At 38.1% G+C, this 24,900-nt stretch overlaps 1 protein-coding gene across 2 annotated transcripts in view; it reads left to right on the forward strand.

The window, feature by feature from the left end:
* SLC24A2 (solute carrier family 24 member 2) overlaps positions 1 to 24,900 on the forward strand; it is a gene marked incomplete at both ends in the record, with an annotated part of 102,008 nt that overhangs the window by 74,374 nt on the left and 2,734 nt on the right. For both annotated transcript variants that reach the window (XM_079548437.1, XM_079548438.1), the window contains 4 exons: positions 3,630 to 3,725; positions 5,832 to 5,920; positions 17,845 to 17,973; positions 24,640 to 24,729. In XM_079548437.1, coding sequence (XP_079404563.1) covers positions 3,630 to 3,725; positions 5,832 to 5,920; positions 17,845 to 17,973; positions 24,640 to 24,729 — 404 coding nt within the window. The remainder of the gene's footprint in view (positions 1 to 3,629; positions 3,726 to 5,831; positions 5,921 to 17,844; positions 17,974 to 24,639; positions 24,730 to 24,900) is intronic.

The following is a 24,900-nucleotide window of genomic DNA, read 5'->3' on the forward strand; positions in this document are numbered from 1 at the left end:
CATTTCTTGTTCTAGCCTCAGAGTTGGATATGTTAAAGTTCTAATATTTTATTCCGTAGTATTAAACCTGCCATTTCAAAAGCAATTTCTGCATAAGTTGTCTTCAGTTTTTTATAAATCCTATTATGTTAGTTAAATATAGCTACTTGTGGGAAAATATCCTTGCAAGTATGCTATGTATAATATATGTACTTATTATTACTGTGCCTACACTGAAGTAATGCTATTAATATTCAATGTCACCTCAGAAAGCCCTCCTCATGAATAAACAATCAAAGAGCATGCTGTAGCAGTAGCTAAAATCCAGTAGCAAAAATCTTCCAGTAACAAAAAGAAGGAAGGAAGCTCTTTGTCTGAAGAAGTATTAACACTGACAAGAGCCTATGATACAATTTAGCTTAAACACAACTGTCACCATCATTTTCATGTCTTTCATAAAGCAATAATGAACAGAATACCTTAGAAGCTGCAATTAGATCAACGTGCGTTATATTTTCAGTTCTCTATTTGAATATTCAGAAGTATAATCCCTACACACTCCACATCACACTTATTTTCATCATCCCTTTCACGCTTTATTTTCTTTTTTTTTCTCCTTGAATTAGGTTTTTATACATCTTCTGCAATAAGTTAGCCACAGAAACATGTAAAACCAGTTGCAGATTTCTAGTTTTTTCTAATGTCATACAACCTTACCCCGGGACCTCCAAGCCCTGAGTGGAGAGAGGCAGCAGATTTTTTGTCCTCTGGTGGAGAAGCACAGGCACATCTATTTTTGTAGGCAAAAGTGACAGGTGGCAGTAGCAGATACAGCCAGAGGGCCTCTGGGCTCCATGTTTTTGAAACTGATCTCCATTTTATTTGCTTCTGTTTGGTCAGAAATTTATATTAATTGCTGATTAATCAATTGCCCAACTTAAAGAAGTGATAGACCATACCGGATGGGAAAAAACCCTTGCAGTAGTCCTGTGCTGTCAAGTAACCTCAACCAACAGCCTAGGACTTGACAAAACTACATTTATTTTCAGGTGGCACTTCTGCAGCAATTTGCAGTTCAAGCTGAAATCACATGAGATGAATTTCCACAACTGATCAATTGCCACCCCTCAGATGTGTTCCACAACCGGGCACCAGCAGGACTGGAATGCACAGTTCTGACTGCTCAGCAGCCACAGATTTGATGTCTTCTGATACATGAAAGCTTAGCTGTGGTGCTGGTTGTGCATAGATGTAGTAGATTGTGTTTGATCTGAGACTGAAAAGTAGACAAATTGTAAAGTCTTAAATTTTTAGACAAGTGAATTTCTGAAGATAAATTACTTTTCTGTAAAATCAGCAGCAAGGAATCTGTAGTCTGTAATTTAGATTGTAGTCCAAGGATTGCATTTTTTTAATATATTCATGATCAGCAAGAAAATCTCTTCGTTCTGAGGCCAGCTGGAGTTACTCATGCAGATCAAGGTGTATGTATTACACAATACTGATTTCTTTGCATATATTCAAATATAATGAATTTAGTTTTAAGCTACCTTCTTTGCTAATCATCTGGCCTTGATCTCTTGTTCTTTCAGAGCTATTCTTTCTAAACTAAAATGAACTGCAACATTTGTCAGAGTTCAGCAAATCTAGATTAAATAAGTATTTTCTGGAACAAATATCCTATTTCAGGTCTGTGCTGTCAAATATTTTCATCAATCTAAACACTCGTGAAACCAGTTGCTGTGAAAACTATGCTTGGGTGTAAAAACCTACAGTGTATAGGAAATACACACTTCTAGCTTCTCCTAGAACAATAATGATAGCATTGAATTCCTGTGGGTTATTTTAATGACACCAGGAGTTGAGAGAAAAAAGACATGCAAGATCTGTGCCTAAGTCAAAATTTGTGGGGCTTTCTGAAATTTCCTGGGGTGGTTCTTTGTCCATGTGGGTCTGTCCTTCCCCTTTGCTGAACAAGGTCTGATTTGGTTTGTTTGAAACTTACAGACAAAAAGGGAAGGCAAATGGAAAGGAGAGTCATAGGCCTGTGTTCTTTTACTTTGCTCTGTCTTCAGACAGACTGGTGGTACTTTTTTTACAGCAATGAAGCTTCAGTTCAGGAGCTTTCGGTACTTGATTTTATGTCTTTTAATCATTTCCTCCCACTGTTTAGTTACCTACACTGAGCATGATATGCTAATGAAAAGATAGGGGCTGCTGGAAGGATAATACTGCTTGTTAGGACTTGGTGATGTTTTAATTCTTTCCAAGTGATTTGTTGTTGATGTGAGAGTTCCACTTCCAAGTGAATGGTAACTGCTAGTCCCTATGTACTGTGCATAAGTTTCTGCACATATAAAGGCTTTAATACATGCATTTGAACCTATTTCTTGTGGTGGTGTAGTTTCTGATAATCTTTGATTTGTGAGAAGGGAAGAGAGGATTTCTTTCTTAACCAACGATTGTTTCTTGTATGTCTTGTTTCTTGTATGTCTTTTATTTTAACCTGGAAACAGTGATCTGTTTCTGTTATCCAGCTACCTGTGTTCATCCATGACCAGTAGTATTTTGCATTGCTAATCAATTATGTGATTCCACTGAAATATATTTTGACCTTAAGCCTGCTGTCTTTTTTATTTCAGTGTTTTTTGTTGATTTTAGTGTTTCAACTTTTAGTGTTGATTTTCAGTGTTTCAACTATTTTCAGTGGAATTTTAAACTGGAGATGAATAGCTAAAAACTGCAAGACCTCTATCTAATAATGCTATATACTTTAGTCAACAACTTATACTTTAAAAAAGAGAAAAGAAGTCCTATAAAGCAAAACCAATGAGGATGCAATAGAGAAGGGCATACAGCATCTGTCTACAACACATGTGCTATGATAAGCTATCCAAAGAGCTCTTACATAGACAGATCAACTAAAGTGGAGGAAGGAGTGAATTTGTTTTGCTTAAATTTGCCTACTTTGACATTGCCTAGTATGAATGTATCATTTGGAAACACTGATCAATGAAGAGCAATAGGACTTGGGACTTTCTCTTAGGAGGAAATGAGTTGCCCTGAAGGCAGCTGTATAGTTAACCTCATGGGAGACAACATGGTGAGATGGAAGTGTTCCTTTGAGAACCTGGCATGGAAATAATTTGTTCTGAAGATTTCATCATTCCTATCTGAAGTGTCAGTAGAATTTATGGGGGCATACTGAGTGCAAAGTGACAAGATTGACCACACCCACAATAATGTGGTGTATGGGTTCATCATAAATTCTGTGTTACTGTGCTACTAGCTGAGACCTGAAACTGTGTGTATTTGTTCGTAATATCCATATTCATCTGTATTCATCTTCTCTTTAGCCTCAGATCCTACACCAGTAGTTTTTTAGGTGGAACTTTACTGACTGCTTCAGAAGAAACGTTGGATTCCATTTTTTGTTCTACTTCTTGCAGAGTTCGCAAAACGGGAAGAAAAAAAAACAACAAACAAACAAAAAAGCGTTAGTAAGAACATCAGATAGTGTTTAATAGCGTTTGCTTTTGGGGAGGGATGGAAATGGATTATTAGCAGAGATTTTTGGATCCTAAGCTACGGCAAACAAACTTTGCCTCTCAAAATATCTGCATCTGAATAATAATAATGCTTTCTTTTAGGAAAATTCAAGGAGAGGGCCTCAATTCTGCATAAGATCGCCAAAAAGAAGTGCCAGGTAGAAGACAGTGAAAGACAGAATGGAGCCGCTAATCATGGTGAGTGCAGCCATGCAGATCTGTTGTGTGTTCTTGAGACTGTTTTTCACTGTTTCATTTTGCTTGTAAATCCTTAGAGGTTAATTCCTCTATTGCTTCGTTTTTACTGTCTTGCTAAACATATTCTGATTCCCGATAGAAAAGAGAATGAAATCCGAAGATAGTACTCCGAAGAAGGAGTTAAGTGCAAGATGAGAAGGTCTGATTTGCAGGTAGAAAGCCTCCTAGGAGGACTGAAGAGGTAAATGCAGTACTGATTTTGGACAAGTGAGGAACTGGCAGAAATAAAGATGCAAAACTTACCTGTCAAAATTCAGTGAGTTTATTGAGTTGTGAAAGGTTGATGAAGGGGCAGATTGCTGCTGTTGTTGTTCCCTGTAATCTGCTTGTTCAACCCATAGGTCTAAAGAGAGTATTGACCAGTATGACTAAGCTCTGTGGTTTCTCCATGTCTGCGTTACTGAACCACTTGCACAAGTGGAGGACAGCAACACAGTTACAGTTAGCTCAGCCCCAGTGCAGTGTTGTTAAAGGAAAAGTTTTGTTAATCAGTTCTGCAAAATAAACACCATCCCCACAATCCGAACAGATAACTGAGGTAGTCTCAGGTGATTTATAGCATTACCAGCTCGTTTCTTAGTGGTGCTTTGCCCTGTTGTTCCATGTACTGAATCCAGCCATACATGCATATTTTACCTATCCAGAGGAAACAGTGTTCACCAGTTCTCATTTTATGGAGCTCTAAAAGTTTTCTAGAGAGTAAGTGAAACCTGTCAGAAATTTCACACAAGTAGCTTCTACGTTACAGAGTGATGGGTATAGTCTCTGTAGAACAAGAACCACTGCTCTAGGATTATATGTGTTCTATGTAGTACGCCCCCTGCCTCAAAGAGAAACAACCTTCCTATTTAAGATTTTATTTGTGAATCTACTAGTTGTTGAAAGTCATTTAAGCCCATCTGTATTAATTGTACGGAATTAGCTCACAGTGGCTTTTCACTGAGGGCAAGAATTTGTCTTTTACTTCAAAAGTTCCTATACCAAAAGGAAATCCATATTATCCTTTGTCTACCATGGCATATTCTCTGCATTAGAAAACCATATGCAAATGTGTCTGATAAAAGCTGAATCATTTTCTCAAATGATACTTTTCCTGACCTCGTGCTATGTTTAGACAAAATTTACTTCCTCAGTCAAGCAACTGAATGGGACACAGTTGATAAACCATAATGCTGGGTGTGGGGTTAAGAAATACTGAAATAATTAAAGACAGTCTTGGCACTCAGCTTTGGCTGTGATCTTGGATTTTTAATTTAGAGGAATCTCTGGGTAGCAGTAATGTAACTTGACAGCTGTATTTACTTACGTTCATAAGAGCATACCATAATGCACGATGAACTTGTATAAGACATTTCTTATTGCTATTCCCCATTACTTCAAATTGTCCAAGGGATTTTTGGCCATTGACATTTTCATCTGGCACATACCAAAAGCGGTGATAGCTGTTTGGAGAATTCCAAGATAGACTAAGTCAGAAAAAATTTGAATAAATGTTCTGTCAGAAACTGAAGGCCCAGTTTTATTCCTTTAATCCCTTTTACAGTTTTGCACAAGGGCAATAGGATTCTGTTTTAAAGGTCATCCATTCATTCTTATCCTGTATTTTTGAAGAAGAAGGAACTTTATTACAGTTTGGAAGTAACTTTCGAAACTGCAGAGGTTAGTGTGTTACAGAAGTTATTTCTTCTTGAAAGCAGCCCCTCACTTGCATTCTTCAATGTGTAGAACATTATATATTGTAGTTTACCTGAAATGTTATGCTCAGTTTAGCATAAGGAGCGTGCAGTATTGCAAAGAATGTACATTTTTCTAGAACACAGTTCCCACTACGATGGCTTCTTCAAACGCAAGTTTGCTACTTATAAGAAATTGATTCAAAATGTGATCAAACAAAAGCCAGGATTTTGATCTCTCTCTTTTTAAGGTTTGTCCACCGTCAGTATTTGATGATTTCAACAGACTAAATACGTGACTGCAGTTTCACTAATAAATTTGGTTTTTAATACTGTGTTGTTTTCTTGCTCTTATTTACGGATAATACCACAGAGAAAGGTGCAAAAGTGGAAGTTGCAGTAACACCACCAAGCGATTCAGGACCAGTGCAGAATGGAATTGCCCATAATGTTGATGAGGAGGTTGGTGCTTTTTTAATTCTGATTTTTGTTTTTATATCAGTAAATATATTGCATGCTTGATTCTGCTTTTCACTGAAAAGATGCCTCTTAGGAGCAAAAAGTTGCAAATAGGAAGTCTACAATAAATACAACCTTCATTTATTACTGAACACAATATATTACATTGTGGTTTGCTATATGTAAGAACTGAAGTCTGTTTGTACACGTATCTCTTGTGCCCAGTGCCCTTCCATGTCAGATAAGATAGTAGTCTAAAATGTATTCTTTTAGGAAATCTGTTTGTGCTCATCAGATAGCGTGTTCACATCATAGCGAATGGAAATCGCTTGTCTGATTATCATGATGTTGCACAGAACCTGTTCTCTTACGAAGGGAGCTTGTCACACTGTGCTTCATAGGATAGTTAAAAAGTAGGTGAAAACTAGGAGCTGAATGCAAGTGTGCAAACTTTTCCACTCTGCCTTCTGTTATCTTGAGGCATACAAAATTAAGTTTTAATATGGTATCGTAGTGTTTCTGTGACTCTTCTTGTATATGGTTAAAATCTAGGTAGGAAGAAATGAAACATTTAAATTGAATTCTTTTAGCATGTAAATTTATAAGTAACTTTGCAATTCTGTGTAACTCACACTGTGACTGAAATGGCTATATGAATGAGCTGGTTTCTCTCTGAAGTCAGCTGTAATTTTCAGGTGTAGCTGACTGACAAAATAGGCCTTCCCATGGTCTTTCATAATGACTTAATTTTTTAAAATGTCACTAGTCTGACCTACAACCCAAGTAGGCAAACAAGTAGAAAAAAGTGGTGAATTGATTTTGCTAAACTTGAACACTGCTTTTAGGCTGAACCAGCCAAACCTACACAGAGAAAGAAAGTCTTATTAAAAATAGTCTGTGACATAGAATTTGGTATAATGATTTTGTTTATATGTACTGACATAAGAAAGTTGCTTTAAAGGTGCTGAAAAGAGGTTTATGCCATAGTATGATCTTCCCCATAATACTAATCATAGAATCATAGAATCATAGAATCACCAAGGTTGGAAAAGACCTAAGAGATCATCCAGTCCAACCGTTCACCTATTCCCAATAGCTCCCACTAAACCATGTCCCTCAGCACAACATCCAGCCTTTCCTTGAACACCCCCAGGCTCGGTGACTCCACCACCTCCCTGGGCAGTCCATTCCAGTGCCTGACCACCCTTTCTGAAAAGTAATACTTCCTAATGTCCAGCCTGAATCTCCCCTGCCGTAGCTTGAAGCCATTCCCTCTGGTCCTATCACTAATGACACGAGAGAAGAGGCCGACCCCCAGCTCACTACAACCTCCCTTCAGGAAGTTATAGAGAGCAGTGAGGTCTGCCCTGAGCCTCCTCTTCTCCAGGCTGAACATTCCCAGCTCCTTCAGCCTCTCCTCATATGGCCTGTGTTCCAGACCCCTCACCAGCTTTGTTGCCCTCCTTTGAACACGTTCCAGGGCCTCAATATCTTTCTTGCAGTGAGGGGCCCAAAACTGGACACAGTACTCGAGGTGCGGCCTCACGAGTGCTGAATATAGGGGAATGAAGTGAACTGTCTTGCATTTACGAACAGAAAAATCTTGCAAAAAATGCAAGGCCTCTGTTTTGTTTTGGATCGTGCAAGGCTTAGGATTCAATATTTTAGCTGTTTTCGCTTTCTTTATGTTTGACAAAAATTTTTGTCCAAATTAGAGATCATTTTGCCTTGTTCATGGCTAGAATATCACTGTGGATAAAATTCTTTCCTAGAAAGGTTCTGCAAGCCATAGGGAAAAAAAAAAAAAAAAGAAAAATGATGTCCAAATAACAGTGTTTGTTTATTTCTGTTGGCTTCTTTCTAAACACTGTTATCCTTTACAAATGGTATAATTTAACTGGAACATAAATATATCTGGATTATGTTATCCACATCCATGGTGTCCACCTTTGTGCCTCTGTCTGCAAGACTGAAAAAAAAGAATGAGTCTTTGGGAAAAGTGTTTTCTTTACAAAGCTAGAGGTGGAGTAATGACATGATGGTTATGGTCAACAAGAGGGGTTGGTGCACTGCATCAGGCGAGAAGGCTTTTTAATTCTTTACTGTTTGAAGATAATTTTGGTCTTTGAGAATAGAAATGGAGAACCAGGATCTGTCCATAGAGATGGATGGTTTTTTATTTCCTGAGTAATTGAGTAATGATAATGAGTCTGCCATAGATAGGAGAACTTAGTAGAACATTAAATTACATTTTTGTTGATATAAGCTGTACAGACTGACATACCGCTTAAAAGATCCGTATTATCCTAATAGAACATTACTCATAAGTAAAAGAGTTGGGTAAAATCTGTGGCATAAAGAATCTCAGCAGTCCACTTATATTGCTCATTAATACTCATCATTTTTGGGTAAACTAGGTCATTTAACTTCAGCAAAATACATAATAAAATCTAAAGCAGTGTGGTTTTCCAACTTCTGTTCACAAAGGCCAGTAAAGGATAGCATAGCCTGGTGTAACCTGTTTGGAAAAATAGTCTGTGCGATGTACGGTAACTCTGATAGACTCTAAGAGTGCTCAGTAGCTTAACAAGGAAATTGATCTTGCTCTGCCACATTTTTTTGTACTGAAACCGCTCAGTGAAAACAAAGAAGGAAGAGTGATCTTAAGCAATCATATTTCACAGCAGTGTCCTTATGCTATCATTTGGCATTGTAATGAAGTGGTTCCTGAGCTTGTTCAGAAATCAGCAAGGTCAGGCAGCCTTGTCCTTCAAGATAAAGTTTTCAATCTCAAACAACTTCAGGATAAGGAGGGAAAATTATTGTAGGAGTACATTACTCAGCAATGCTTTCTTCCTTTTCCTCCCATCTCTGTTTAGATATTTTAAAATTTTGATGAGGGAGGCTTTTGAATTTTTTTGTTAATTTCAGCAAGTAAGTATTAGGTTGCTCTGAAAATGTACTGTGCTGTATCAGAGGTGGGATACATTGTTTATCACTGTTAAAATGACAAGATGGAGCAAGTGGTGAAGCTTGTAACTGATGAATGAGTGATTCTGCATTTTTAGCTCCATCAATCTGAAAGAAAGGATTTAAAGTATCTGCTATTGCAGAAGAAAATAGCAGTCTCCTAATAACATTCTGAGATGGCTCATGCTGGATCCCTCCCAAGTGGCCTTTCTAATTTTGTCCTTTTCTAGTGATAACCTGACAGTTGCTTCTATCTCAGTCTGCTTCTCTAACTGATATGTTGGAACTTATTTTGTAATTTGAGTATATGCAATGGAATTCTGAAAAAGTTGTAATAAAAATAGTCTACTCATTCATGCTATGTGTGTAACAAACAAATATTGATCTCTGTGATACTTAGGTCCCTGCTTCACTGAGAGGCTTCCTGGCTAATCCCTCCTGTACAGGGAGCTTTCCTCAATTCATTGCCTAGGTTTTTGTGCACAGTTTCCTGGTACACCAGGAATGTGGCTTCACCCTGAAGCTAACACTTGCTTTTTCTTGATGAACAGTATATCTAATTTCTTTATTTCTAAATGAACAACTCTGGAACATGGCGTTACTAATGTTTTCAGTGATTCAGAAGTCTGTCTAAACAAACTTATGAACCACTTATGAATCATTGAGATACTTGAAGTTAATAAAATGCAGCGGATCTTAAGCAAGCAGTTTAAGAACAGAAAGGGAGAGAGAAAAGAAAAAGAAAAACAAAAAGACAATACAAAGAGTAAAGGTCAGGAGACACAAAGCAAAGAAAAACAAGATCCTCATCTACTTCCACTGACATCTAAAGGAAGTGTGCTTCCTGTAGAGGAAGAACATTCAACCAAAGCTTGGTGAAATGTGAAGTCTGAATGTTCCTCATACATTTCATCCTCTGGCTGCTTTTATAGGTGTTCATCACTTCAGAAAGCAGGTAGGAAAAAAAAAAAAAGAGAAGTACAAACTCGGTACTCTTCCCTTTCTTTCTATTTAGTATATTGACCTCATAGAGTCTAAAAGGATTAGTACTGGTTATAGAGTTATAGACAACAACGGAATCACACAAAGCAGCATTCAAAAGACCTTGTTATTTGATGAAGATTAGAATTAAAGGAGGGGAAATGGGTCATTACACTGCTGGGACTTTTTTCTACCTTTTCCAAACTTTATGCAGACGCTGCGTAACCCTAGGAAGTGGCATATCTTCAAAGACAATGGTATTAATGCTAAAAGCACCTTTTATCAGGGAAATAATACTGAAGACATGGGATAGTGTGCCAGCTAGACCCTGACAATAGTTTATTTTCTGTCTTCCTCAAGAACTAGCTTATTACAGCTCAGTCTTGACCAACAAATACTCTTGAATTTTGATCTTTTTGTACAAACATTCATCATTTTACCCTGAGAATGTCATTTTCTTCTGGTTTGGTAGTACAATTAATTCTGATGGCATGAATTTTTTGAAGCAAAAGAAATTCTGTGGTTTCAGAATTTGGAAATGCAATATAAGATTTACTTCTCTGCAGTCTGCCATTTGTGTATACCCAAATACATGGTTCATAATTGTTTGTTTGTTTAGACAGACTTCTGAATCACTGAAAACATTAGTAACTCCATGTTCCAGAGATGTTCATTTAGAACTAAAGAGATTAGATATGCTGTCCTTCTAGAAGTCTGCAAAATATGTCTGCAAATATGTGTCTGGGGAAAAAATACTGTCCTGAAAACTGTGGGCTAGGCTATGGGTGTTTCCACACAGTATGTCATTGAGTATTCCTAAAACATGTTTGTACTGAGGGATCTAAAAGGTTTATATAGGGTTCTAATAATTTATCCCCTACTGTCAAGTTCTGTTATGGTCATCATCCTTTTTCTCTCTTGCAAACAAACACAGCCCAAATCCACTGATTCCAGGAAATTCGTTTCTGGTCTTGCTAGCATAAGCTTTTGCTCAACAAGGAGAACTCTATTTTGCAGCATCTTTCAGGAATTTAGAATGGCTTTTCAGAAAATGTCCGCAGGAATTCAATCATTTGTCCAGACAACAATACTCATGAAATATCACTCCCATTGAAAGCAACAGCCGATCTCCTATACTTTGATAAAACCAGGATCACGCCAGGGGGCAGGAGGGACAGAAGTTTGTGGACTCTTTCCCAGCCCATCAGGGAACAATACCTCCTTCCATCGTAAAATCTGCAATACATTCTTGCTTCATTTGCTGCCAGAAATTGCCTTTCCTCCTGCTGGATATTCCATCTTCCTTGGGGATTTTTTTCTACTTGCTGCACTCCTCCTTTTAACCTTTATCAGTTGCCACAAAGGAGAAAACTCTGTTATATGAAACTTCATAGAGCAGTACTGAGTGTGTGTGATGAAATGAAAGAAGACTAAAAGGACACTGGCAGTGTCTCGTTAAATGTTTTATGGGGTGTCCTTCAGAGAAGTGATCCTAATGAGAAGTCCAATTGCCTCCCCTCCACCCACTGCCACCTTCTTAACAAGCATCTGATTAAGTGTGCTCAATCATAGTTGTTTTAGCCAGTGGCTTTCCTAAAAATAGCTCCCTGGCTGGAGATAACACCTCTTCATCCCACCCACGTGCATACACACACATGCACACACACATACATTTATGCACACTTTTACCCGTTTCCATGGTAACTCCACTGGAAAATGTTTACATGCCAACCATGACACTTACCTGAGAAACTGGATGGTAAGGTGTATTTTGCTTTCCCCATCAAAGAGCAGCAGCACAGTGTGGTGTATTTCAGGACAAAGTCCCTGAAGGAGGCAACTCTCCCCTACCATGGACACCTCATCAAATTAAGATGATTTGAATCCAAGTGGCGTTGCCTTCTCTGTCATAGGCTATCGTTCTTGGGCTATATTAAGCGTTTCCTTTTAGCTGAGAGATGGTAAAGAAGATGAGAGCAGCATTTGTTGGAAGACAGTGATATATTCCAGCATGCCTGGCATTTTTATCATCATTAAAAATATGTTTTTCTAGTGCAGAAATTCTTTTCTGCATTCAGACTAAAATAAATGCCAGCATCTTGTTTGCCAATAAAACTCTTTGTAACATTGCATTATACTGCCATCAAAATGGATTGTTCTTTAATTTCCTAAGCTTACGTAGTTGCATATTCCACTTTTTTTTTTTTCTTCTGCTATATGCCATTTTGACTTATCTGAAAATTAGGGCAGTGGAAAATGGAGCGGCACAAAAGCTTATTCTTCAACTGTGTCTCCATAGCATTATAGCTGTTACTTCAGCTGGTGGGCTGGCTTTTGACTATTATAGTCTATTTCTTTTCCATTTTCCCAAAGAGTTTCAGTAGTTACCTGGGCATAGAAGACTGCATATAAGCTCTGGGAATTGTGCTTTAAGCTATCTGGACCAGAGCCTGAGAGGGCAAAGGCTGCAATAACAGAATCTGGAGCAAATACCTACTTGTGCCTTGTTCATTCCCACAGGCTTCTCTTGAAGTGTGGTTATTTTCCATCAGTTCACGGTGCAGAAATGATTAATAAAAATTGACTGCACTAGGATGTCAGTCCATATATTCTAAACATATTTTAAAAGCTGAGCATATTTTAAAAGCATATTTTACTCTCTTCTTGAATTTTCCTCTAGAATGTGAAATGAAAGCCATTGTTTTTTGACTTACCTACTCATTAGAAATTGCATGCGACCACACCACCTTAGAATCTTACTTTCCTTCATATGTTTTTCCAAACAAGATGTAATAGAAAATGCACAATCCAAATAAAACGCTGCAAGCTTGAAGCAGAGACATGAGGCTGTTGCAGAATTCACAGTAGGGCTCCAGTAACCTTTATCCTCTGCCTTTCTGGTGAAATAAATGAATATGAGAATTTCTATTCCAAACAACAACAACAAAAAAAAATCAGCTTTAGTACTGAAAGTCAGTACTGCACCTGAGACATTTTGAGACTACATAATTGTTTATTGATTTGCTAACTGTAAGGAGTTTGATTGTACAGAACTCCTCACTCTCAAGAGAAAGTGTAGTTCAACAGTACATCGCTATCAGGCAAATACATAAATTGCATTTGTTTGGGTGGTACTGCACCTATACTTGCCCAAGGAAGTTGAAATCTTTGTCTCCTTTCTGCTGCATTCCTGATGCTATTTGTTTTAATGATATCAGATATCAAAATGTGCAGTAAATGTACAACCAGGAGAATTCATGGCTAAGCTCTTCAGCTGAGTTGGTTTAACAAACTAACCCCCAGAATATCGTGTCTGTAATTCAAATGCTCTATCTTTTGTAAGATATGGGCTAACTGATAAACAGCAGCAGATTTAGGATCTCAGATAAGTTTGAGGTGGTTCGTTTTACTCGTTTTCCATGTTTTACTACAACCAGTTAAAAATATGTATAAAAATGCAGTTTGGTGTTGTTCCAGATAAGCAACTATTTTTAGTAAGATGATTAATTTTGAGTGTGAGCATCCAAGAAAGCAACTTTCTGATGTTTGCAGGAAGCAGTGCCTTACACTGTGACTTCAGTAGTTGGAGGTTGCTTACAAGCTGTTGTTTACAAACAAAATAGCTATTGGTGAAAGGTCTCCGTATGTTTGTGTTGCTTGTTTAAAGTGAAACGTTGTATCTTCCTATCTTTGGAAAGATTTTGGGGGGGATTGGCAGAAGTCATTAGATCAGTCCCGAGTGAACCTATAAGATTTCATCTGTGGGATTACAAACAAGTTTTAGATTATATTGTTGGTTGAAGAAAGTGTGAAAGATGGAAGCTCAGGAGATTTGGTGCCTTTTTCACTGTTTATTATGAGTTAGAATTAAAACTGAAGCAGCAAGAATAAGATTATGAATATGTGTGTGTTCATTTAGAAGGAAATGTTAAAAGAATGTTTGTTACAGGTACTGAAAGATAACATTTAACAGAATCACACTTCTTGCTTCATTTCTTCAAAACAGGGAATCAGAACTTTATTTTTTGGTTATTTACAGATGTGCTCCACTAAACATAGTAGGATATGCAAGGGGAGTGTTTGCCCATTAGATAATTAATTTGGTAATTACTGATTAAGTCTTACTAGGGTACCCTATCCATCCCATCTAGGCATGAGTATGCATATAATATTAAGCACAGAATTGTGTACGTGACGAAGTCCCAAGTTCAGCAGGAAAAAACTAGGATACAGTAAACAGAGGCTGGAAAGAATTATGACAGCTAATGAGAATTTCATGGAAGCGCACCAGTAACTATTGTAAATGAAGATCAGATGCAGTTTTTGGCTAGGCTTTTAATTTGTGGCAGATGAAGATATACCACACAATCCAGTACTTCTTCTTTGAGTGCCCATGTTTGGCTATTGCCAGAAGCAAGGTGCTGACCACGATGGGCTCTTGGCGATTTCTGTCCTCCTAGTCCAGTTGCTGTTACTATATCATCAAAAAAACAGAAATGTTGCATTACTTTATCTTCTGTTTCCTCCACAGCACATACTGTCTACCAGAGATCAACCATTAAGTGTAGCTTGGAGAAAGGGTTTCAGGTGATCATACTGATGAAGAGAAACTGAAACTATTGCCAGTTGTTTCTGCAAGAATTAATATGTTTAATGACTACCTAGAACACTTAGAATTCTTGTGATTTGTAATGCAAATAAATTCATATATTTAAATGTAAGGGTAAAACTGCATGTTTGTTTGCATATTCCAGACCATCCTTACAGATACCAGAATGAACTTGGAAAAGTGGGAGAACTGTGATTGTTCATTGTACTTCAGGTTTTAGTTCACTATAATATGATCTGTGTTTTTTTGTGACAGCAGTTACATTTCAAACTTTGTCTACCCAGTTGAATAATTTCAGAGTTCATAAGGTCAACTAATGCAATTTTCCCATATAGTCACTGCAGTATCTTTAAACCTATTTAGCTGCAGTATTAATACCAAAGGAGTGAGTTTTAGGGTAGGGTTTATTTGCCTACATAGAAATGGCTAACACCACCTGAGCTGGCCTGGAGAATCCATATCCGCAGCAGGTCTCCAAGGTGAACAGCCTCTGGCATGTTGGACCATTGTAGGTAAGGGAAGTCGGCAAGCCGGATCCGTAACTTCGGGATAAGGATAAGGGATAAGGAGAAATAGAGATTCTTGCAAAGCAGTGTCAGGTACGTTGTAAACTAGCAGAATATTCTAAGCTTCTGACTGAGCATCTGGAGGTAAAGTGGAATGCTAGAAGGCATCCAAAATGACAGCATATCCATTATGTAGATAGCTGGATTCCACCATACATATCATATTATCATTATGTTTGTCTTCTTACCATCGAAGAAGGGAATTGTACATAATATTCTAAGTGTTGAGTTTTTCTCATATCATCTAAAAGTGATAAAAATGTGGTTTCAGTATTAGTTCCTACAAACTGTGTCTATGCCTATTCAGTATATTCATGTATATTATCAATAGACTGAATCCACAGATAGTGCAAGCAATCTCTACCATAAATCCATTCTAAGTCATTCTGTATCACTGCTGCATAGTCCAGAGACATCCACATTTGCACAGCTTTGTAGCTGTGAAAATTATTTCTCTTACATTTCTTCAGCTTCAGTGGATGGCTCAGCATTGTTTTGAAGTCCATACAAGCTGTATTTTCACCTGTGTTTGACATAATTCCACTGATTCTTGGAAGGTCAGCATTTGAAAACCAAATTTAGTGGAGGGTTGTGTGATTTAGCAAAGGATTGTTAGAGTTAGGGTAGTATGGTTAGGCTGTGGTTGGACTTGATAATCTTTAAGGTCTTTTCCAACTTGATCAATTCTGTGATTCTATGAATCTGTGAATTGTTGACTCTGCTTTATGGAATAGGAAGTGGAGATGCAGTCTCTAACACCAGTAACGTGTCTTGCAGTTACAGTAACAGGGAAAATGTTTTTGCCCTCCTCCACTCTGAGTTTGAATTTGGACTTAGATTTTGAGTTGTGTTGGGAAGATGGAAGAGTACAGCCTGGAAGTGAAAGGTCTTAAACAGGTGGAGCAAGGTCTCCTAGGACACATCTGACAGACCTCCAGACATAATTCTTTGTGCTGCTTTGTGACTGTCGTTTGTATTAGCGTTGTGTGGGACAAGTGCTCAAGTACCATTGCATGAACATTGTGCAGACTTGTGTGCAAACTCCAACTAATGTAAAGATACTGTTATGATTAAATATACTTGTTAATCACGGCTAATTTATAAATACAACGATGCAGAAAGTATTTTGTCATTCAGTACTCTTTTACAAAGCAATTGGTTATGGAGCTTTATTCCTGCTGAGTCGGCTCACTGCATTATATACATGCCACTCAGAAAAGGTTACCTAGGCAACACTTTGTTGGTCCTTTTAAGCCGAAATTTTACTTCAGTCATCAAATTTAATGCTGAGCATCTAGCTCAGTTTGATTTTCCCATCTCAGCAGCTTGTACCAGGATGGAAAAAGAATGGCTTAATTTATGGAGTAGTAAACCCATAAACTCTTGCACTAACAGAGTCCTCCAGAGGTCGGAATTCAGTGAGTTATGGCTGTGAGGTAAAAGTCATCTGCTGGTTTTGGTAAAAAGCTAAAAGCTGGAGGCAAAGGCTAGCCTCTTAAGCTGCTCAGGAGCCATTTTAGTGCCATGTGGACTGTCATACATTTTGTCTGCATGTTTTTTTCTAATCTTTTGATGACAATAGCAATTATGACCTAGTCACTTTACTGTTGTCTTACAATCACATAAATCAAGTTTCACAAAATGTAGGTGTTAACAAAACAGTCTTCTGTTGATATCAGTACATAATCTACAAAGTAGCTGCAGTCTGTTGATGTGTCAAGAGAAAAACAGGAGCTTACCTCAGTCTGTTGGTGTCAGGTCTGTCACAGAGTCATACTGCTCTATGAAAAAACGATTGAGGAGCTGAAGAGTATTCAGCAGTTAGTTGTTGAATACTTTACAACACTCCAGCCATGGAAGCCAGCCATTATGGCTCTGTGACTCCAGTAAGATTATAGTCTTGTAGGCGTGCACATCTCTTAACTTCTTGCTCATTCCTCAAGCTACTCTTTTTCGGACTTCTTTAGTTGTCATGGAACACTCTTAGAAAATGTTTCCACAGTCTAAGCAGGACCTGCGCACCTGTCTGAAAGAACTGTTTAGGCCATTTTTTTTCCTCCTGCCTTGTTCTGTGGAATAATACAGATCCATGTGCAATTCTGGAGATTTTGTCTACCTGTGATAAAAGCTGAAAGATTATTTTTCTTCATAAACCCAAAAGGCTCAATCATTCTTTCTTTGCTTTCTTTCTGTGGCAGTCTAAAGGACTCTATTTTGTTGGCAGAGGCACACTAGGGAAAGAGCTCATAGGAGCTTGAAAAGCAGTATATATGCATATATATATATGCACATATATATAGTTAATTTGCATGCTTATAATGCATATATCTTTGCATTTATTTGTATATCTGTGATTGTATACCACTACACATATATTAATGTATATATCAATCTATGTGGCCAGGCTTGGGACTGTGCAAACCAGTTTTAATCCTTGGTTAGACAAGCCCACATCCCAGGGGAATCCTGTGGGATCACACAGGTGTTTCAGAGGCACAGGAGGAGTAAAATTCCCTTTCAGGGAGAAGGTGCAACAGTACTGCATGGATCCCAAGGGACCAGCATCATTTTCAGCTGAGCCACAATTTGACATCCTTGGGCAGCCTATTCTGGAGGGTACCATATAGTCTGGCTAAAACTACTATGTCCTACCTGATGTTGTTAAGAGTAGTGCTGATTTGATGTTTTCAGCTCCCATGGGTTCTTACTGAAATACTGTGCAATCCTATGGACTCTCTTTAAGCAGTCCTTAGCCTCATTTAGCTATTTACATATTCTGCGCCCTGCATTTTTTTGTACAGAATGAAGAGGACGAGGACCAGCCGCTCAGCCTGGCCTGGCCTGACACCCCACGCAAGCAGCTCACCTACCTTCTTGTACTGCCTATTGTTTTCCCTCTGTGGGTTTCCCTCCCGGATGTCAGAAATCCTGTGAGTACCTGCTGTTACAAGTTGGGGCGTACTGCATAGCTGGGGGTTCTCAAGCTGAATGCGTGAATGTCTCCAGAAAGAAACTGGACTCCAGAAAGAAAGTGAGGACTTTTTTGTTTGTTTGTTTGTTTGTTTGTTTGTTTGTTTTTAATAAAAATGATGGTTTATTATACATTTCTTTGAGGAGGCAACATCATTAATCTTCAGATCTACGTATTAGTGCTTATGGGCAACTGGTTGGTAATAGCTCCATAAAAATTGCTATTCTTATCATTGATATTTTATGAAAAAGAATGAAAGCTCTGAAAATTTCGTCAGGGCCTTCACATTTGCATTTCTAGATCTCTGCTGAAGATTACATCAGTACTGAGGAATTCTGTCTATCTTCAGTGTCCTAAAGAGTGAGACTGGAAAGATTTTAGTTCTGTAGTTCTCATATCAAAATATGCATTTCTCCTAAATGTATGCTAGACCTCTGTGTTCTACTCATCTTTTAATTTTCGATCTAGAACAAGATCCAAAGTCTTTCCATGTTTAAAACACTTACTAGTTTTATCCCCAACCTGACTTAAAGTCATGTGAGACTGCTTCCTAATAGAAATAGACTTAAAATTACGAGTTGACAAGTGTTACCACTCTTACATTCTCCTATCCATATAATACCAAGACTCATAGCAAGTAGAAGAAAAGGAAAAAAAATAGATGGAAAAGTCTTTTTGTAGTGATTTAATCTCCCTTCCTTTCTGGATCAAAAATAGATTTGAAAGCGCTGCAAGAGAACGATACACAGCATAAAAGGTTATAAATCAACACCCTGAATTCTTTTTTCTTCCTTATCATATTTCCCATCCCACACACTCGAATACTTCAATTCAGTACAAGAAAAAAAGCTAAAAGAGGACGTCTGATTTGTTTTTAGATAAAGGTTTCTCAAAGGATACAAAGCGACATTTTCCATTTTCTTCAAGTTTTCAAATAACTCTGGCAAAGTATTTTTGTTTGGTAACACAGAAAAACATACTACATGAATTTCTAGATTGTTTCTTTCTTTCCTTATGTCCACCTTTTATTTGAATTTTGTTTCTTCCCTTTGAACACGTAGACATATTTATTATTCTATACAGTACAAATCAGGATGGTTGTTACAACAATAGTTTTGGAAAGCAAATATCTTCTGAACTTTTGTGCAACTTGTGTGTAATGTGTGAGTATTTACACTCGTACTGCTCACAGCAGAGCAGACATTCCGCAACTAAAATAACCTCCTGTAACATAAAAATTAAGTACAGTTTATATGCCAGCTATGTCAATGAGCAACAACATTTTAAAAATTAATTCAATGAAAAGTGCAGGCTTCTATACAGAAGCAAGACAAATGTGGATTGTAATTACGTGTTGCAATAGCAAAAGAGATAGCAGGCTACTTCAGTAAAAAGCTGCATTCTTTGAACATTACTGTCAAAGAATTAACCAGATGGTTGCATAAACTCTCTGTGCCCAGCTGTCTAACTTTACAAGGATGCTTCATTAGAGTGTTTGTCTCTAAAATATTCTCACAGATGCCTGTGTGCCATCCCCTCTCCTCCCTTCCTAACAAAAAGGAAACACAATTTCACAGCTCAGCATGTGCATCAGAAAACAAGTTTTCATGAAACCTGTGGGGCAAAGTTAAAACACTAAAACAATATTTAAATAGATTTTGTAGGTAGGTCTACTGTCATGGGCTCAATTTGCAAGTGTGGTTATTTTAGTCAGAAATCCAAATTCTACATCAGAATGCTCAAATTAGCATGTGGTTGTACAAAATGAGCACTAGTCTGCTAAACACTGCTTTGAGAGACCATATGAAGCCTTGCACATCCTCTGTGGGTGTCCACTTTTCAAAAGTGAGTTCTTTCCTCGTAGAGTTTCTTTGTTAAGATATATTTTATCTCCACTTGGTGAAGAAGGGTTGATTGCATTTACTAGTATGAGATCAAGCTGTACTTCTCTCCTTAAGATCCAGAATCTGTAGAAAAATTGTTTCATTTACCAAGAACTCCTGTTATGAAGTCTGCAAAATCCTCACTGCCCTGTTATGCTCTGTCATGCAGATGTGCAGATTTATATATATACCTAGAGTGGATTATGTAATAGTTCAACTAACTCCTCAACTGACCTGCTTAAATGTATGTGTAGTGCCTGTACAGTTAGGGCTATCAAAACATTGAAAGGATGATGACGTGACCAAGGTGACCCACTGGTCCAGTGGTGGATATTGAACAGCATCTCATCTGTTATATTCATACTGAGTTAGCTACCCCTTCATGAGCCAGCAGTGTGCTCTTGCAGTTCAGAAAACCAATGGTATCCTGGGCTGTATCAGAAGTGGGGTGTCCAGCAGGGGCAGGGAGGTGATTGTCCCTCTCTGCTCTGCCCTCATGAGGCCCCATCTGGACCCACAGATCTGTGTCCAGATCTGGGGCTCCCAATACAAGAAAGATGTGGAGATGTTGGAGAGGGTCCAGAGGAGAGCCATGAAGATGATCAGAGGTCTGGAAGCACCTCCTTTATGAAAACAAGATGAGGGAGTTTGGCTTGTTCAGCCTGGAGAAGGATATGAGGAAACCTTATTGCAGCCTTTCAGTATTTAAAAGAGGATTATAAATGGGAGGGAAATCAACTTTCAGGGGGACTGCCAGGAGGAAAGTTCTTCACAGAGTGAGTGGTGAGGTGCTGGAACAATCTGCCCAGCAGTCTGCCCCCCATGTGGCAGAGGGGTTGGAGATTCATGATCCTCGAGGTCCCTTCCAACCCTGGCCATTCTGTGATTCTGTGATTCTGTGAGCGGGTGCTCCGTCCCTGGAGATGTTCAAGGCCAGGTTCGATGGGACCCTGAGCAACCTTATCTAGTGCCAGATCTGGAGGTTAGAATGGCCCTGCCTGTGGGATCCTTGAGGTCCCTTCCAACCCAAGCCATTCTGTGATTCTATGATTCTGTTACAGGCTATCAGTAGTCCAGTTCTCTTGTCACTTGACCCATATGGTTCATCTCTGCAAATTCCCATCACCAGCCAAGAATTTACATGAACTCTCGTTGCCACACAGAGATGTACTGTTACCAAAGGGACAAGGACAAGATGTTCCTTTACAGATCCAGTTACAGGAACAGGTTCTGAGTAATCAGATTTAAGCACTGTCAAGTATGGAAGGAAAATCAAAGCTTGAATATGGATAAATTTATGCGTGAGGTAAACACATAGTTCATTCAGGTTAAAGTAAAGATATCAGTAATAATGTAGTCTAAAATGAAGACAGATACTTTGCAAATTACTAAGGACTCACTGTCTTTTAGGATCAAACTCTTAGATGAAGAATCTTCACTTTTTATCATTCTTTCATCATTCCACTTGTTCTCAGGACCTGTTTTTCAGAGACTAACATGAATTCAATACAGAAGTATAACAAGAAAAATGTCCTTTAGGTTACTAATAGACAGGAAAAGTACCAAACCAACCAATTTACAGCAAAGCTATGAAGTTCTTTCTCTTTTGTTAAAAGAAAATAGCATATAAACTGAATCAACCATGGCTCTTCTCCTTTGTCTGTTACCATGACCACAACAAAACCAATTGGTAATAAACAGGATTCTCTCTCTTTGTAAGGCAACCATCACAATGCTACCAGAAAAAAGTGGATAATAGTGTTCCTCTCTGTTTTCTCTGACTAATTCTTTTAGGAAAATACTTGGAATTAGCAGCCCTGTATACTGTAAAGAGGTAGGGAGCTACAAAGAGATATATCTCAAAAGAACACTGTCAGTAGTTACAAAACAAGCTTGGTTGTTACTTTACTCTGGAAGAAAAATCTATCATTTAAAAAAAAAAAAAAAAAAAAAAAGGAAGGTTGCACTCTTATTTCTTCTTTTTAAAAACTTCCTCTGTATGCAAATCATGTAGTAGCATTTATGGCATCCATCCTTGTTTTCATTACTTAAAGGATGCACAGGTTTCAAATTTTGTCCCTTTTGAGTTCAAACATCCATCTTCTTAAAGTAGGTAATGAAACTGCTAAGTCTATCAAAATGCTCATAATCTTGAACATCTGCCCATCAGTTAATTTTACTGGGGGAAGATTGAGACTGGGAATACACAGGCTGCAAAGTTAGTGGCTGATAATCTTTAGGCAACCAGTTTTCCACGTTATGCAGACATGTGATTCTTGCAATGCCCAGTTATTTTGCAAGAGCTTGGTATATATAATCTCATACTCTCATTAGGCCAGTAGCTATTACCGGCCAGTACAGCTATTGCTGTATTGGATTTGCATAAGCCAGTGTGTGTGCTTATTTCTGGAGTGCTGTATATTGATCACTGAATTTCCCCTGCTATGATGTTCTCTTGTCTAGATTTTGTGACCAGCTGCAAGAAGGTTGCCTACTCATTCACCACATATACTGCAAAAAAATTCCCATTTTTACATGGAAGATAAAAAAATGTTGCAAGTTGAAAGACTTAACTGCTAGCAGTGCTGAAAAAAGATCTACTAGCCTTTAAATTTAAAAAATGAAAATGCTGTTTAGATTTATTTATCCCTTCTGGACTTGATTCTTCTTTTTCTAGTGTCAGATTGCTGCTTTTCAGCCATCCTCTTTTTCCTTTAAATATGTGCTCCTTCTCAGACCAAGGTTCTTAGTCTCCCAGTGCATTTAAAAATTTGATTTTTAGAATCAAAAGGGCATATGATTTCTGAGTCAGTTTAAACATTGGAATTTAGTTCATTTCCAGATTTTCTAAATTAATAGAAGTTCAGAATTCTGTTTCAAAAAAGTCACTCTGTTTGCTCCATAAAGAGTTAAGAAGCAGGTCAACCAAAGCTATTTGGATTAGAAAAGGTGCTTGTGACAATAGGGAAATATGTATTAAAAATAAGTTTTCAGGTGCTGTTGTGGTTATTTATCCCTGTATTTAAACAGTTTAGAACAGTTTGCTGGAATGATTTTCTTACTCTAGCTGAAGTTCAGTTTCTTGTTTATGTATTTCTGCATGTTTCTGGGAAGCATTGTTAAATTTTCATCATTAATGTTGCTGTGAATATTCAATTACAGGATTGTTTTGGATGTGCCAATCAGTGTTTGCAGCCCACTTTTAAGGAGGACACTTAGCTTTATGAGAAGTACTACAGAGAGTGAGGAAGTGTTCTCTACAGTACAGCCCATAAGAGCACCTGCTGTAAAGCTGATCTAGATGTCTTACTTGTCCTTTGTCAGTGGGTGTGTATTGCATCCCTTGCTTTGTCACAGTTTGAGAGAGTTGAGCTGCCAGAGATTCACAGCACATTTTCCCTGCAGAAGTTGTGTTGATGGAGAATTTTTCAGCCCTGTCTGTTCCCAGAACAGCCAGGAAGAGCCCATAGGGCGCATCAGGGCCTGGTGGTGCTACAGGGGAACATCTCGCAGTGCAGAGAGCTGCAGGCAAGGTGCGCTTCCATAAAGGCCCATATGCACAGCAGGAAGTGGAATGAGAGCAAAATGGGAGGAGGTTGCATAGGTCTAAAAGCAGCTTATACAGGTGGTCAGGTTGGTATAATTGGCCTTGTCTGGCAGTCCCTAGTTATTGATGTAAATCTGTAGCACTCTGCTAACAGCACGTCAGAGGTCTTCTGCAGTAAAGATCTTTCTTCAGCTGGTGAATGTCCATAAAGAGTTGGTTTCTTTCAAGATTGGTAGCATTTATTCACGGTGTAGATTTCATTTTAAACAGTAATTTGATTTATACGATGATATGCTTAACTACAGTCACGTTTACTTCTTATAGTAGTTATCACTTTTCATTACATGAATCTAGCAAGCCAGTGGGAAATGAATGATGCAAAAGACTGGAAAGAACAAAAACCTAAATAAATCATTAATCTGAATATAGCCTATTAGTTGGCTGCAATTATACTATTTATTCAAGGCTTGATATTAGCAAAGGAAACACAGAAAATGAAAATAAGGTTTCTCTGGTGTGATACAGATCTTGGAATTCAATGAGGGACCTCAGGGGGAGCGTTTTATAATGTTTTACAACAAACTTCTCCACAAAGCTAAGCGCTGCAAATGTATTCTTAATGTATTTTCTGTTCTAATTGAAAAAATGGGCTGTTTTCCCAAGAAGTGTTAATATCCCAATAAATTTTGGATATGTGTTTTTCTAACTACCATATGATAACATTTGTTACAGTGACTGCGAGTGATGTTGCAGAAAGCTGTTAATATGTGAATGAAATGTATGCGTACTTGTACGCTTGAAAACATTCTTTCCCAATAGGCGTGAAGTTACTAATAAATTTAGATTCTAAATCTCCATTCAGCTCAACACTGGCAAGTTGTAGTGTAACAGCACATGATAGAAATAGACAACAGAAGACCTGCCATTTGTTATGAAAGCTGTTGTTCAGAGATGAATCTTGTCATAGACTACTTTATAGCAGAAGCCAGTACAAGAATGAGGCACGGGTAAACACACAGCAGTGAGGAAAATCGTTTCTTAACACTCTTAACTTTCATCTTGATGATATGATGCTGATCAGAAAAGATAGAACAGGTGATCAGAAGAAGTAAGAGGTCACTTAGAGAATAAATAAGAATTCAGCAAAACAGCCTTCAACATAGGTGTTCACTGTTTGTCTTTGTTTCTTTTGCAGAGGTCAAGAAAATTTTTTCCTATCACGTTTTTTGGTTCAATCAGTTGGATTGCATTTTTTTCTTACTTGATGGTCTGGTGGGCACATCAGGTAAGAGGGTGATGCTTGTGCAAAATACAGGTTCTGCATTGTGTTCTGCGCTCTGAGAAACCATTCAGAATCAGAGTCCATTGTGTCTCTCATGCTGAGAAATCCTCTGTTCAGGAGCTGCAACAGTGGATGAAGTAAAACAGTACTCAGTAAATGGAAAATAGTTGAGAG

The sequence above is a fragment of the Tetrao urogallus genome (assembly GCF_951394365.1).
Source record: "Tetrao urogallus genome assembly, chromosome: Z".
In the NCBI taxonomy this organism is placed as follows: Eukaryota; Metazoa; Chordata; class Aves; order Galliformes; family Phasianidae; genus Tetrao; species Tetrao urogallus.